We start from the raw sequence: 14,029 nt of genomic DNA on the forward strand, positions 1-14,029 counted from the left end.
GACCAAGAAAACCTCAGAAATCACAATGTATTTCCATTTGGAAATACATTGCTGGGTTAAATCGTAGGCAACTGGACTTCTGGTTTTCTTGAAGACGTTTCGCCACAGTGAAGAGGACAGATGGTTCTTCACTTAAAGGACAAAGGTCACTCTTTTGAGGATGACAACGTTCACATTTTGGCCAGGGAGGACAGATGGTTTGAGAGAGGAGTTAAAGAGGCAATTTTTGTTAAATTAGAGAAACCCTCTCTCAACAGGGGAGGGGGCCTAAGACACAATTTATCTAACACTTACAATGCAGTCTTAGGATCCCTCCCCAAGAGGATCAAAAACCATTCAGATAACTGCAGCTCCAACCACTCAGCGACCCAACGACTCACAGGTGACTCTGACAACAATGGAGGGGGACCCGAAACTCACACCCCTTTCAGGTAAGCCAACGACTTAACGACCCTCAGACGACCGACAGCCAGGGAGGGTGACCTGATACCAACACTCCTTTGTGTGAGGTAACGACCCAACTTAGTATTAGTAGCAGGACTCCCCACTAGTCTGTTCAGAACTGAAGAAGCTTCTCGGATGAGTGGAGAAACGTCTTCAAGAAAACCAGAAGTCCAGTTGCCTACGATTTAACCCAGCAAGATACCATGACCTGGATGACTGAGAACCTTCACAGACATTTGGAAATACACGGATGTCATTTTTAGTTCAACAGTTACTGACAAAATTCGAATGCTGCTTCTCTTCCAGATATACGTAGCTCCAGAACAGTTACAGATACAACAAATCTGAACTGATTCAGCTGTCTCTCAGCTACAATCTGGTGTTAGTTTATCTGCATTCGTTGCCTGAGAATCCACAAGCACAATAATATGCTAGCTAGCTAACTAACTAGCTCATCATCTAGCTAGCTAGCTACATTATTTATATAATCACAATGAACAGGAAATAATAGTTCCTGATTCCTGGATTCAGAAGGTTCCAGAACACTACCAAAATACTCATCTGGCCCTGGTCCATTACCAGTATTTACTGGAAATTTCATTCAAATCCATTCATAACTTTTCAAGTTATGTATTTTGCTAACAGACAAACGCTGTCAAAAACAGAACCTCCTTGGCGGAGGTAACAACTGGAGTCATTTTCTCCGGTTCACGACCCTATTGTTCCTGTTAAATGCTGCACTAACTACAGTACTATGGTCCCTGTGAGTTGATTCCTCCCATCACGAAAAAGTGTGGGTTAAAAATAACCACTTATCCTCTGAGAGAGTCAGTTTTGTAGCAGCCCTCCCCACTTTTGTGAAACTGCTGGAAGCCCACGTTTTTTCCTCATTCTAATTTCTTATCTCCCAACTCAAATGCTAAATGCTAGCACCCCGTTAATCCTCCTCATCCGCCTGCCTGCTGAACAGACAATCGTCCGCCTTCGTCACAGCTGCACTTGTTATTTTCTTCTTTGGTTGGAGCCTGAAGTTCTGTGGGGGCTCGGGCTTTTCTCCACACTTCCACGTCAACGATGCAGGAGGGTTCCTGCCGTTTATCCCTGCTATTTTCTCACCTTTCATTTTCATGATTTTTTTTTATTTCACGTTTTTTCGATGGAGCCTGCATTCAGCTCATCAACAGAGACTTTAGAGGGTCTGTCTCTCCCACGCAGCAGCAGAAGCAGGCTGGGCTCAGGCGGTGCGACGCTGGGTGTGCAAACATTATGCAAATGTAGCGAGATCATATCACAGTTTCAGATGGAAGATCTGGCCTGACACCTCGGTGCAGAAAGAGGAGAGAGGTGTCATCACACCTCAGAATTTCTACTTCAACCATACGTGATGTGCAAACAACAACTCAGGGCAACTTCTTTTTTCATATTTTTACAAGCAAACTGAAGACCTCCCATTTTAGTCCAACTTTTTTTATTGACTGATTTATTATCTACATTTTCACACCTCTAATTCACTTTCACATCAACTGTATGACCCTTTTATAGACTGTTATACATATTTTATTTGTATTTCCCTTTTACAGTTGTTTGCTTTCTACTCTTAACCTAACTACATAATACATTGTTTTATCTTAATCACCTGTTTCTTTCTCCTAGGGGTTTTATCATTCTGTTGTCTCCTCGCACCTCATCACATTTCCTCAGCTCCCTGTCCTTAATTGTTTTTCATTCTTCTTACATGGGTTAGTTTTTAATTGTTTTGTTCATGTTTATGAACTTCGCATTTGTTTGTGTGACAAGTGCTATATCAACCAAGTTGAACTGGTAAGTTACATATTATTATTGTATTAAATCGCCATCATTCTCCTACGTGGAGCAAAGGTCTTAAACTACATGTTGCCTGTGAAGCTCTGCTGTCCGCTGCCGGTTCCTGTCGACTGGAGCTGATGAGCTCTGTGGCGGGGGAAGCCTGTGCATCAGCACAATCTAGTTATCACCGCCGACAACATCCCCAGCCCCACCCCCACCCCAACTTCCCCCGGAGTCATCTCCAGCTAACTTTACATAAGCGATGCAGCTGGGTCTTTCTGTTTTCATTACGCTGGCTGGTCTCTCACACGTATTAGTGGATCACATCACTTATCGCTGTGAAATGAGATTGCTGCCGCGCACAGCGGCATACCGCTGTTCTCCATCATCCATGTGCGAGAAGATGCAGGTGGCACCAACTTTTTAGAAGCATCTGTTTGAACTCCAGATAAGAGCTCAGATGAAGCTGTGACTAACAACAGAACTTCTAAATGAGAAATTTTAAACTTCTGATTTATGCTTCTACCTACGGCACGGGGTGTGATCCTACACTGTGCTTCGCCCCAGCTTGACGTGCACGTCTCCAGTCATGTTGCATTAACACGGAGCCCTTGAAGAATGAGCAACTGTGATTGGACTGCTTGGAATGCATCACATGATGTTCCAGCTCTTGGAAAATCCAAGAAAATCCAGCCATCTTTGTGCATGTGGGTGATGACACCTCGATATGGAAAGTATGTGGATTCACCATCCAGATGTAAAACTGACACCAGGTTTGAAAACAGTGTGTTTCCAGGATCCATTTGGACGATGGAAATCAACTGAACACAAAGGGCCGATGACAGCAGACTGTGACTTCTCCGTCTTCAGCTGCAATAGGATCATACAATAAGGACAATAAGATCGTATCGTACCCAGTCAGCATCCAGCGGTGGGATCACATCTGCACAATATATCATCTGCAAAAGAAACAGTTTGCAGTGGCGTTCCAGTTAAAGATGTTGCACTGCTGCGAGATCAGGAATTGAGAAAATGTGATGAGATCTGAACCTACTGTTGGAAAGACGGTTGGTCGCCTGTCAGATTACTGCCTCAGTGCTCTACATGTTTTAACTCACCAGATTAACAAAGAGCTCAGGAGCCCGGATGAATGTTTGCATTTAAATGGACTGCGGGCACTTAGAAAAAGCCATGAATTGTTAACATGTTAACAATTCATGTTTTTTCAGTTTGGGATTTATGTGAAAATAGGATTAGACGCTGTGATAACAGCAAACTGCCTCAATCCATGAAGACTCGCTAAGAGTCGTGTTGTTTTATGTCATATTACGTGAATTTCATGCTTGGGAAGCAGAGGGTGTCAGTGACAGCGGAGGTGAGATCAGATGAGCTCATCTAAAAATAACCTGCAGGAAAAACCTTTTCTTTTACCAAACACTGACAGGAAACCGGAATGAGAGGGACGGCAACAAGTGTGCGTCAAGTGGGAAATGAGGTTGACTTTAAGTGTCCAGGTTGTAAACTGGTGAACAGCTGCGATTGACCCAGGACCGCTGGACCCCCCCGTTCTTCTGAGATGGAGAGACACCCCACCACCAGGGGGCTTTCACACCATAGTTTGGTCCTTTTCCGTTTGATACGAACCAAATGTACAGATATGAAAAGTCCCTGGACCGTGATCCAAACCGAAGAACCAAAACATGGTCCGACCAAGAGAGGTGGCGTGCTAAACAGTGCTAACTGGCTAATTTGAACTGTTTACATTCTGCGTCATCCTCACGCTGCCGATCAATGTCCAGATCAGGGAGACGCAGCAGACGTCAGTGATGAGGACAGAACGTCAGTAGATCGTTGGTCCACTGGATCAGATGGAGACAGTGGAGGAGAAACAACAATCTTAGTTCTGACTTTAGGCTGAATAACCCTTTGTTTCTCACCTGTTCATTTTAAGGCTGGAAAAATTATGAGGGGCTCTGAAAGAAAATGAACTACTGTGTGGAAAATCCTGCCGGACATTTTTAACCAACCCTCCTGTTTTGCCCTTTTTCCGCGCCAGCACGACTCGATTCTGATTTTTTGTGTTCACATTCAGTATAGTACTCATTCTTTTGCTTATTTTGGTGCCTCCTCCGGGAAGGCTCCAAGCGAGCAGAGTTAATACCCAAACATGACGTTTTCAGACTGTACTCATGACGTTTCAGAAGTCCGTACACTACAATTTGAGGCCGAACTTGTCAAATTACCTTTATAAAATCAAGTGTGGAAAAAAAACAAACAAATAAACCAAGATGATTCGTTTTCAAAAACCATCATCAGTCAAAGTAACTCTGGCAGGAAATACACCCCCAAAAGTCACATGACCTGATATCAGGGTATCCAGTGACTTTAATACGTCAGTGCAAATGTTGCGTACTGATTATAAAATAATGTCATTTCTCATCACCAACGTTCTGTTTGCTTCCAGTGCTTTGCTGTAATTTGTATTAAAACACCACTCACTCTCAGCATCATGCAGATCAGAGCAATCCAGACCCATGACACCCAGCTGTCAGCTGAGGCAGTGGTCCATCAATATGAATCATGAGTCTATTTTCTAATCTGGTCCCACAACAACCGGTGGAGATTTCCCCCCAGAAGACAGTCAGATAGTTTTTGTATCATGTAGCGTGACGTTCAAGACACCAGAGGTCAGCGCAGAGGACAGACCATCACTGGACAGACGTTGGTAGTGGTTAACGTCCTTGCATGTCTTCCAAAAGAGTTCCACAGGGAGCTCAAGTCGCCACTGCCACTCAAACACTCTTTGTTGAGCCCGTCGGCCACGTCCACACTGACACTCTCCTTTGTGCAAACACACGTCTAGTGTTTGGTCGTCCTGAAATGAGGAAATGAGGAGTTTTCAATCCACATGAATTGACAGAAATCAAACCAAACTCCTTCAAAGTTCTTTACGTTTTAATTTGCGCATCAGCATTTTTCCTCATTTCAGGATAAACACACTCAGTTTTCACTGAACCTGCTTTCTGGTGTATTTTTTTTTAGGATTTTTCTTTGTTTACTTCAAGATGATGCGCTCTCATGGACCTTCAATAACATCAACACTGGACTGAAACTCCAAGCAAAACGAGCATGACCCCCCCACAGCGGATCACTCGGTTTCTCGTTCTTCTCTCAAACACGTTGCGCTCGTTGAAGACATCGTCATATTCACAATTCAAAGTAGACTGTAGGCTGACCTTCTCTGACCTCCCTTCCTCACTGCTTGCATCACACACAGAACAGAAACACTATCACACTTCTTCAATGGATCTTCAGTGGATCTCCACGTCATGACTCAACAGTGAACCCAACAGTGAAGGACAGAACACATCACTACCCACCCTCAGTAAAAATGTACACAAACGCTTCTGTTAACGCAACCATCTCTGTGATGACCAACATCCCTTCTCACCTCTGTCAGCGAACACCAGATGTTGTTAATGGAGAGTCAAGAGGAGCGTCGGTATTAGAGATAGCGTGCACCTTTGATTCGAACCGAGAGGACGCCGAGGTTCATGAAACACCAGCACCTTGTGAAGACCTTTTCAGAGCTAGACTCTAGGTGTAGGCTGCTTGTTTTCATGTTTGTCTGAGAAAGACGCAAAAGGCTGAGCAAGTATTGGTCTGTCTCTGCAATTATCGGCCGAGGCACACAGCATGTGTGTGTGATGGTGGGGGTCAAACCTGAATGGAAAACCTGCAGGAGTTCAACCGGCAAAGTCCACCATGAACTCTCAAAATCACGAGGGGAAAAGTCCAAATAAGAAAATAAGACACTAGTAATGTCGGAGAATTGTAGCTGACAAGTGAGACGGAACCAAAATAAAACAGACAGTGGCCCCAGTCCTCAGATACATCCCCACCCAGAGGGAGTCCACCAACCAAAGCAGCAAAGACCGCCCATCCTTCTTACCTTGAACAGCCGCAGGATGTTGGCCACCATGATGGAGACGGAACTGGCCGACGCCCCGATGACGCCCACCACTTTATCCGGCTTGGCGAAGACGGGCGGATCGCCGTTAGCGCAGCGGACGTCGGAGCCGTCCCTCTCGATGAGCGCCTGGACAAAGGTCAGCGACTGCTCCAGGGCGTAGGTATCCCGTGAGCACGTGTCCAGGATGCGCGCCCCGAGTGTCACATTGGGCAGCAAGTCCGGGTCCTTGTTGATGAGGTCGATGGCGAACAACATGGCCTCCAGCCGGTGGATGCCCTTCTCCTTCTTCAGCTCGCCGCAGGGAACCCCCCTCTCGCCGCGTTGCATGTACGGGGAAAAGGCCGCCCAGGATGATGTCACCATCCAGCCGGATGGAGTGGCCGTACTCTTGCTGCGGCTGTTGGGAGTCTGTTAGCACAGTGGGCTTCTGGGAAACGCAGCCGAGCAGCCAGCAGCTCTTTATCACCAGCAAAGACAGGAAACAGTGGCCAGTCGCAGTCGGGGGCTTCCAACCCCTCGCCATTTTGCAGATGTAGTGCAGATGCGGAATTAACAGGCAAGCAGCGGCACCGGGGGCTTGGCGAGGTCACGGCGAGCCAGATCATGGAGTCCCCCCGTCTCCACGGGCTGGGTCAAACACGGTGGGGTGTTCCACCTACCGACGTGCACCCTGCAGATTTTCTGAGGTTCCTTTGGTGGTCATGACTGTTTCAGGAGCCTTCAGCAGCTCACACCCCCTCTGTTGGAGAGAAACAGTACCCAATCAATAAGTAAACACCTCATTCCTCTGATCTACGACCAGTTTGTACCACTGTGTTGGCAAAACAGAAGAATCCTTTTGGACTATTTCCAGGTGACGCGGCGACCCGACGACAACAAGAGACAACAGAGATCGGAGAATGCGCTCGCCATTTGACTTTTTTTGTCTGGGAGCTGGGATTGATGAACCTAAGGAGAGGAGATCAACAACTGAAGGTTCTGGAGGATGGACCTGTGACTCGTTTCCTGCTCCTGCCGTCAACACTTCATTAGATCATCTGATAGAGATTGAGTGCATCAGCGTTGAGGTATGTTTGGCCTTCGCCACCCCCCCCTCCCAAAAAAAAAAAAAAAAAAAGTACTGGCATGAGCCAAAGGTTTTCTTGTTCGTCTCTATCAGATGATCCAATGAGGAGGGCTCTGACAATGTTCTTAGGAAAATGAGAGAAATCAAGAACCTGATATTTCACTCGTAGGGGAGGAAAGGAAGGAAGGAAACGGACTAATAAATATTATTCGGTTTGACTGGGGTGTGAACCCTGTAGGAGATGAGAAGCCATATTTGATCGCTTCCATCTCTCTCCCTCTATGAATAAAATGTATTTATTTTTCTTATTTTAAAGTATATATTATACACCTACATGAGCAAATCTATAAGGAACTAGAGATGGAATCAAAATTGACTTTGGTTTATTTATATGACAAACAAAAAAGTGTAAATTGATAAATGTGGGAAAATTGCGGTTGTCATTTTTGATAGATACACGGCTACACACTCACATGAAAACGCACGGGCGCGCACTATCACTAACAGCGATAACTGTACTATTAACCGGTGCGCGTGCACGACGCCATAGACGTGCACTGCTCTATGAGGCGCTGCATCATTCACTGATCGATCGATCTATGTATCGATTCGTTGGTAAATTGTATCTGACGTCCGAAACCTTAACTTTAACTCCTTTAACACCGACGGTGTCGCCGCCGATACATTCACGCGAGCATACTTCACACTACCGTAGTTACGGCATTTATTTTGCGCTGTCATAAAACGCCAAACGGTTACTGGAAGCTGAGAAGTTGCACGCGGTTCCCCTACCTGGTGTGAAGAAGGAGCTATGAGAAGAAGAATACGTCCAACGGCTCAGAGACGGAGAATATGTAGTAAAATAGCAGCGTAATTACGGTACTCCAAAGTATGCTCGCGTGAATGTAGCGTTGGGCATGCCGTCGGTGTTCAAGTGTGAAACTTTACAATACTGTACTGTCCATTCTGTGAATGGATCATGGTGCGTTCAGGTACCTGTGCGCAGCTGGAGCAGGTGTTTCCTCTGTCGGTGTCACAGGTCACACAGATGTTTTCTGTTTCCAGATGTTTGTCACATCACACAAACGTGTTTAAATCCCTCTGCGTGGACTCAGCAACTAAAAGAAAATGTGCTTTTCTGTGAGTGAATCCGTGGTTCCTGGAGATGGAGAGGTTCCAGTCGTCGATCACCGGTCACCACCGACACATCCCACCGGAGTCGTCCTCTTCGCTCCTCGCAGCCGGCTGAGGAGCGCGTCGCTGCGCGGAGTGTCGGTTCTCCTGCGTCACAGGAAACACCGGAGGCTCCGGGGCTCATCACACCACCGGCCGGGTTCGAGCCGAAGAGCGTCCGCAGGTCTCCGCAAGTTCATGGAGCAGGTGTGAGGGCTGCGCCGGCGAACCATGGTCCTACGGGGGAGAAGGAGGAGGAGGAGGAGGAGGAGGAGGAGGAGAAGGTTCGTCCTGGGTGCTGATGGACAGACTGAGACGCGCGAGAAGCCTCATGCAGTCCCAGCTGAAGTTAATGAGGTTCATGATGAAGATGAAGAAGCTGCGGCCGCTGGTGGAGGACGGACGCCCCCTAGTGGAGCCACGACGAAAAAACAGCTCCTACAACTCCACGTGAATGGAGACTGCAAGGTGCAACGCTTTGTCCATCATAAGGATGTGTGTGTTTGTGTAAGAGCTTTTCGTAAATGAATCAACAGAATGTAAGTATTATTATTAATATTAATATGTGTTATATTCTCCCACAGTGTACAGTTACATCAAACACATTAAAATCATCCACAGCAAAAGAAAAGTGGAGGGGACGTGAGACCTTGAAATATCAGAATAAATCATGTTTTATGTCTTTCATAAACTGCCGCTCACAGATGCCATCAAAGCCCCCTGACATTTACATTTGTCAGTTACAGCTGTGATTTGACGGTGGCAGCGGGGCAGTCGTACAGATTCTCCCTCAGGAAGGCCAGCGACTTCCTCCAGGCGTCTTCCTGCGCGCGGGCGTGTGACGCCACCTCCCCACCCCACAGAGCGATGGCTGGTGACATGTTTGGAGAAATTAGGACAAAGACACAATAATTGACTTTGACTGTTATAGTCATTAGTCATACAGTCAAAAACAAAATGAGTGTGATACCTGATACATGGGTGTTCAGGGGTGAGTGTTCGCTTACCAACATCCTTGCTCAGGATTGTTCGGAAGGTGCTGGTCCGGGTGTGTGGCATATAGGGAGGCTCTATCAGATGGCCGGAGTTTGGGTACGACAGGATTGTCAGCAGGTGGTTGTTCCCCGCCCGCTCCATCATCTGCTTCATCTGGGGGGGGGGGGGGGGGGGGGGGTTCAAAACAATTAGCAAAATATCTAAAAAAGTTTTGTTTTGTTTTGAATGAAATGTTGAGTAAATGTCGCCAATGGACCAGGACCAGAAGATTAAATATTAAATGTTGGTGGTGTTCTAGAACCTTCTGGATCCAGGAATCTGTTGAAGGATTCTTCCTCATTTTCAACATCTGTGTCTAGAACTCCACAATAGCAGCAGTGGACTGTCTCTGTGGACAAGTGGTTAGTGGGTGTGTCTGTTAACAAAGGTCGGGGGTTTGATCCCACCCAGGCACAGTGGATTGGTTATCATTTAAATAAAAAATAGAACTCAGAGGTTATGATTTGTGTAACAAGGTGTCTAATGATTTTTTTTAATAACTATTTGTCTATTAGTGATAGAGTCATGTTTTGATGATTAATGAATTTATTCCAGATCAAATGAATGTAGACGATAATACTGGATGGAAATGAGCTGACTGGAGGAGGTCTGAGCTCTCCGAGTGCTGTTCTAGTCAACTCACGTCCTGTGCCGACTCAACGGTGGGCCAGTTCTGATCGTCCTCCCCTACAACCGCCAACAGAGGACACTGGAGACGTCCCACCCGACCGGAGACAAACAGCAGCAGCTGTCATCGCCGGAACAATCTGAATTGAATAATTAATACATGTTGCTCTTTCTTTTTCATCCGCAAAACACTTACGTCCACTTTGAACGCAGGGTCAGTCGGGATGGGCAGCAGCATGTCACGGTAGATCACCTGGTTCTCCTGAGTGTAACGGCGTTTGGCAGCACGTCTGACGTCAGAAGTCAGTCGAAGCACATTGTGATGTCTTGGTGCGATTAGCAGTGACAACAGGTCCCTTGTTATAATAATAATAATAATAATAATAATAATTATAAATATTATTATTATTATCATTTTTATATATAATTTATATTTGTATTTAATTGCGTTAATTTGACATTAATACAAATTAATAATAATAATAATTACTACAATTCATTTATTACCTTACGTCAGCAACTTTAATTGCATGTGTGTAAACCAGGACCAGTGTGTGCGTTTGGAGTGTATGGAGGTGTGTTGTGTGAGAGAGATGAAATGATGAACTAACCTTGAAATGTAGGTGCCAAATTCCGTTAAAAATCCTTCCACGGGCTGCACATGAGACCCGCTGACACACACCAGACATCGAGGCTGAGGGACCACACACACTTTAAATATGGAAGCAAACAGACTGCTTTGTCTATTTTTAAATCATAAAACGATATCTTCAATACCCGTTGTGGATGTCATACATTTACAACTTTGGAGTAAACAGCCAATTTAGAGTGATGGCGGCGCCCAAGCAGAGGCCGAACATGGCGATCCTGCTGCCGAGGACCTGAGGATGCTGCTGCAGGACTCTGAAGGCATTCTGTATGAAGGGGACAAGCAGCCTCCACTTACTACCAAACTTTAATCAGTTACTGAGCCCCAACCTACCTCAAAGTACTCCATGTCCACCAACTCCGCTGTTTCCTGACTGGTCTTATTCGGCAGGTATTCAAGGGCCAGAGAGGCAAAACCACGAGAGGCCAGCAGCGCCGCACGGTACTCCATTATCCCTCCTACACCACCCATCAGGTCCAAGATGCCCGGAAAAGGTCCAGGTCCTTCAGCGGGATTCAAATAGTAAATGGAGACGAGTCATAACCAGCCTGAACACTTTCTCTCCCTCAGCCATCAGGGGGCATCAACCGCAAAGGTTCCACCTTTTCCTAATGTAGAGTGAAAGAACTGATCATCAGGTCGTACCCAAGGGAAGGAAGAGGGTTGCGGAGAGTCCGTGTTGTGTGATGGGGACCCTCTGAACACCGGGCGCCATGTACCAGCGCTCCACCAACACACAGGCCAGTGGCACCTGCTCAACAAAGCCCTGGGTTGGGTGACCCGCATACACCGAGATCCGAACCTCCATGGGAGTCTGGACGTCCATCTTTCTCAACCTGAGGAAGGATTACACAGATGCTCAATCTGTTGGGATCTGTGCCCTTTGACAAGCTTGAATCTGGTTGGTCTACCTGGATCCAGGTTTGCTCCCTGGAACTGGTCTGAGGCTCCACAACAGACCCATGGCGTCCACGCCAGAGTATGTCCCACCGAGGCTGGGCTGCTCCGACACTGTTGAAGAGTCGGAACAATAATCGATTAGCATCTGCAAACTTAACTACGAATGAAATGTTCCTTTCCAGGTCATACATACATACCGTTCACCGTCCCGCTGACATCGACGACGTAGTGAGCGAACGCCTCCCAGCTGTGTCCGTCTTCACACTGGTGGAGGGCGTGGACGGTGAGCTCTGAACCAGGGGGGGCGTTTTCAACCAGCACAACAAATGTCTCATCCACTAGTCCTCTGGAAGGCTGGACTGACAGCTTCACGCCACACAGCTTCCCGTCCATCCTGTCCACCGCAGACAAGGCTGTTGTACCACTTGAGTGTTTATTCGGCCTAAAGGAAAAGAAGAAACAGGACTAATCAGATTTCAGCGGCCAAACTTGTTGGTGGTTCAGATAAACAATGATTCATCCTCTAACTAAAACAGTTTTTTTGCGTCTATCTTTACCTTCCAAGTTTGGTTTTCTGTGAAATCTTTGATCCTTTTTTGAGATTTTTTCTCAAAAAAGTAACTGACAAAAAATAAATAGTTCTATCTTTGAGTTAAGTTTTGTTCTACTCACATCAAGTCCATCCACATGTGTAAGGTATTAAACTGTAAGGTACAAATAACTGCGTCTGAAAGGCAATCAATCGGTTGAACTCTAAATATTTTCCACTTCACACATTTCTACTACTCACTACAGTTTTGTTGCACACCATACTGTTTATATGATTACTTTTTTCATTATTTATTCTGTTAATAAGATGTGCTAATTTGTACCGTGTTGTGTTCCTGACTAGCAAATGTGGTGAATGAAGTAATGTGCATCTTTTTTACACGCGCCTCCGGTTTTATCTCATGTTACTCACTCACCTTGCATTACCGTAATTGGCAACGGTTTGTGCAATAGGGGGAAGAAATCCAACGCTTTCTGAATGATGGCAGGTTGCGCCTTACGGGCAACGAGAATATATTACGGTACATCACTGGCGCCTCCGTGAGAATCGCACAGTGGAGAAACGGAGCAGAGAGCAGTAGTTTTCTTCCGAAAATGTCTGGAATACGGCCCCCCCCGGGTGGTAAAACCACCACTGAGGTTTAGTGATGGATTTGACACCGAAGGAGCAGCTGAAGGAGCAACTTCTTGTGAAGAAAGGTGAGACCGGATGAATGGAGGTCTCTCAGTCTAGTTTTTTTTTACTTTGTTTACGTTGCTACGTCGTGCTTCCGGGACGAGGAAAGCTCTGCTTGTTCGAACGTGTACTGTCGTATTCACATTTCAAGTACTAAACATGTTGTGGAACGCGTTCAAGGCTGTGGCTACTACGTTCAGAAACGGCTGTTTATCGCCGGTCCGCAGCATTAGAACCTGTTGAAGCAGCTTCAGTGCCACTGCGTGGAACCGGCACAGACTAGCTTTTTTTCCCTACTAGCTTTGCGCTCATTGGATAAATGTGGAACACACGTCACTTCCGGGTGAGCCCAACTTGTATAGGATTCAACGAACGGTGGGGCGGGTCTGGACGCTGGGCTGCTGCATGCGATTGGAGGAACTGTGGAGAAGGCGGAACTCCATGTTTGATTGACAGCAATCTTGAACGTACACTGCCATCGAAGCATTTTTACACGTTTGCACAGTGTTCCATGGTTTGCACTGTTTTTTTCCTCCTGTAAATCATGTTGATTTTACAATAGCTTGGTATCTATCTAATATCTTATTGTACCTAAATGTACAAATGTATCAAAAAGTGAAACACTCCTTTTTATATATAGATTCAACACAGACGGATATATTTAAGGGATTATTTGTTTTCATTTTGATGATTATCATTTTGTGAGATACAGAATTTTGGCTTTTCATTAGCTGTAAATTATAATCATCAAAAAGAAAATCACTTGAAATACATCCGACTGTGTGTGACGACTATATATAAAGATGTGTTTTGCTTTTGGAATTGCTGGTAAAGCTTTGGACGATATTTAATGTATTCGGATGCACCTGTAGTTTGTGTGTGACCAGCTGAAAGTTTTTCTCCTCCACTTCCAGTTTCTGTCGTGATGAGGAGCAGCCCTCCTCAAGTGAGACAACAGGGGGACACAGAAGCCACACGTGGGGCCATAAAGGGAGAAACAGTTGGGAGGCCGGGGGTCCCGGTGATGCTGTCAGAGACCGAAGCCGCTCACCACATCGTCCAAGATGGAGGACTGAGGCAGAGCCCGATGATGGTATCCCTAAACCACTGAACTTCCACCCAAAACGCACC

The 14,029-nt window shown here is 46.0% G+C and overlaps 1 protein-coding gene across 1 annotated transcript; it reads right to left on the reverse strand.

Moving 5' to 3' along the window:
• Positions 1-9,202: 9,202 nt before the first annotated feature.
• Positions 9,203-12,066, reverse strand: LOC144741260 (bile acid-CoA:amino acid N-acyltransferase-like). The gene is given in 11 exon segments (XM_078623853.1): positions 9,203-9,333; positions 9,470-9,611; positions 10,141-10,245; positions 10,321-10,414; positions 10,736-10,818; positions 10,920-10,948; positions 10,951-11,038; positions 11,107-11,276; positions 11,419-11,609; positions 11,685-11,784; positions 11,871-12,066. Coding segments are annotated over 11 exon segments (1,329 nt in total).
• Between the last annotated feature and the right edge of the window lie 1,963 nt (positions 12,067-14,029).

The sequence above is a fragment of the Lampetra planeri genome, unplaced genomic scaffold (assembly GCF_965212315.1).
Source record: "Lampetra planeri unplaced genomic scaffold, kcLamPlan1.2.h2 scaffold_487, whole genome shotgun sequence".
Classification (NCBI taxonomy): Eukaryota; Metazoa; Chordata; class Hyperoartia; order Petromyzontiformes; family Petromyzontidae; genus Lampetra; species Lampetra planeri.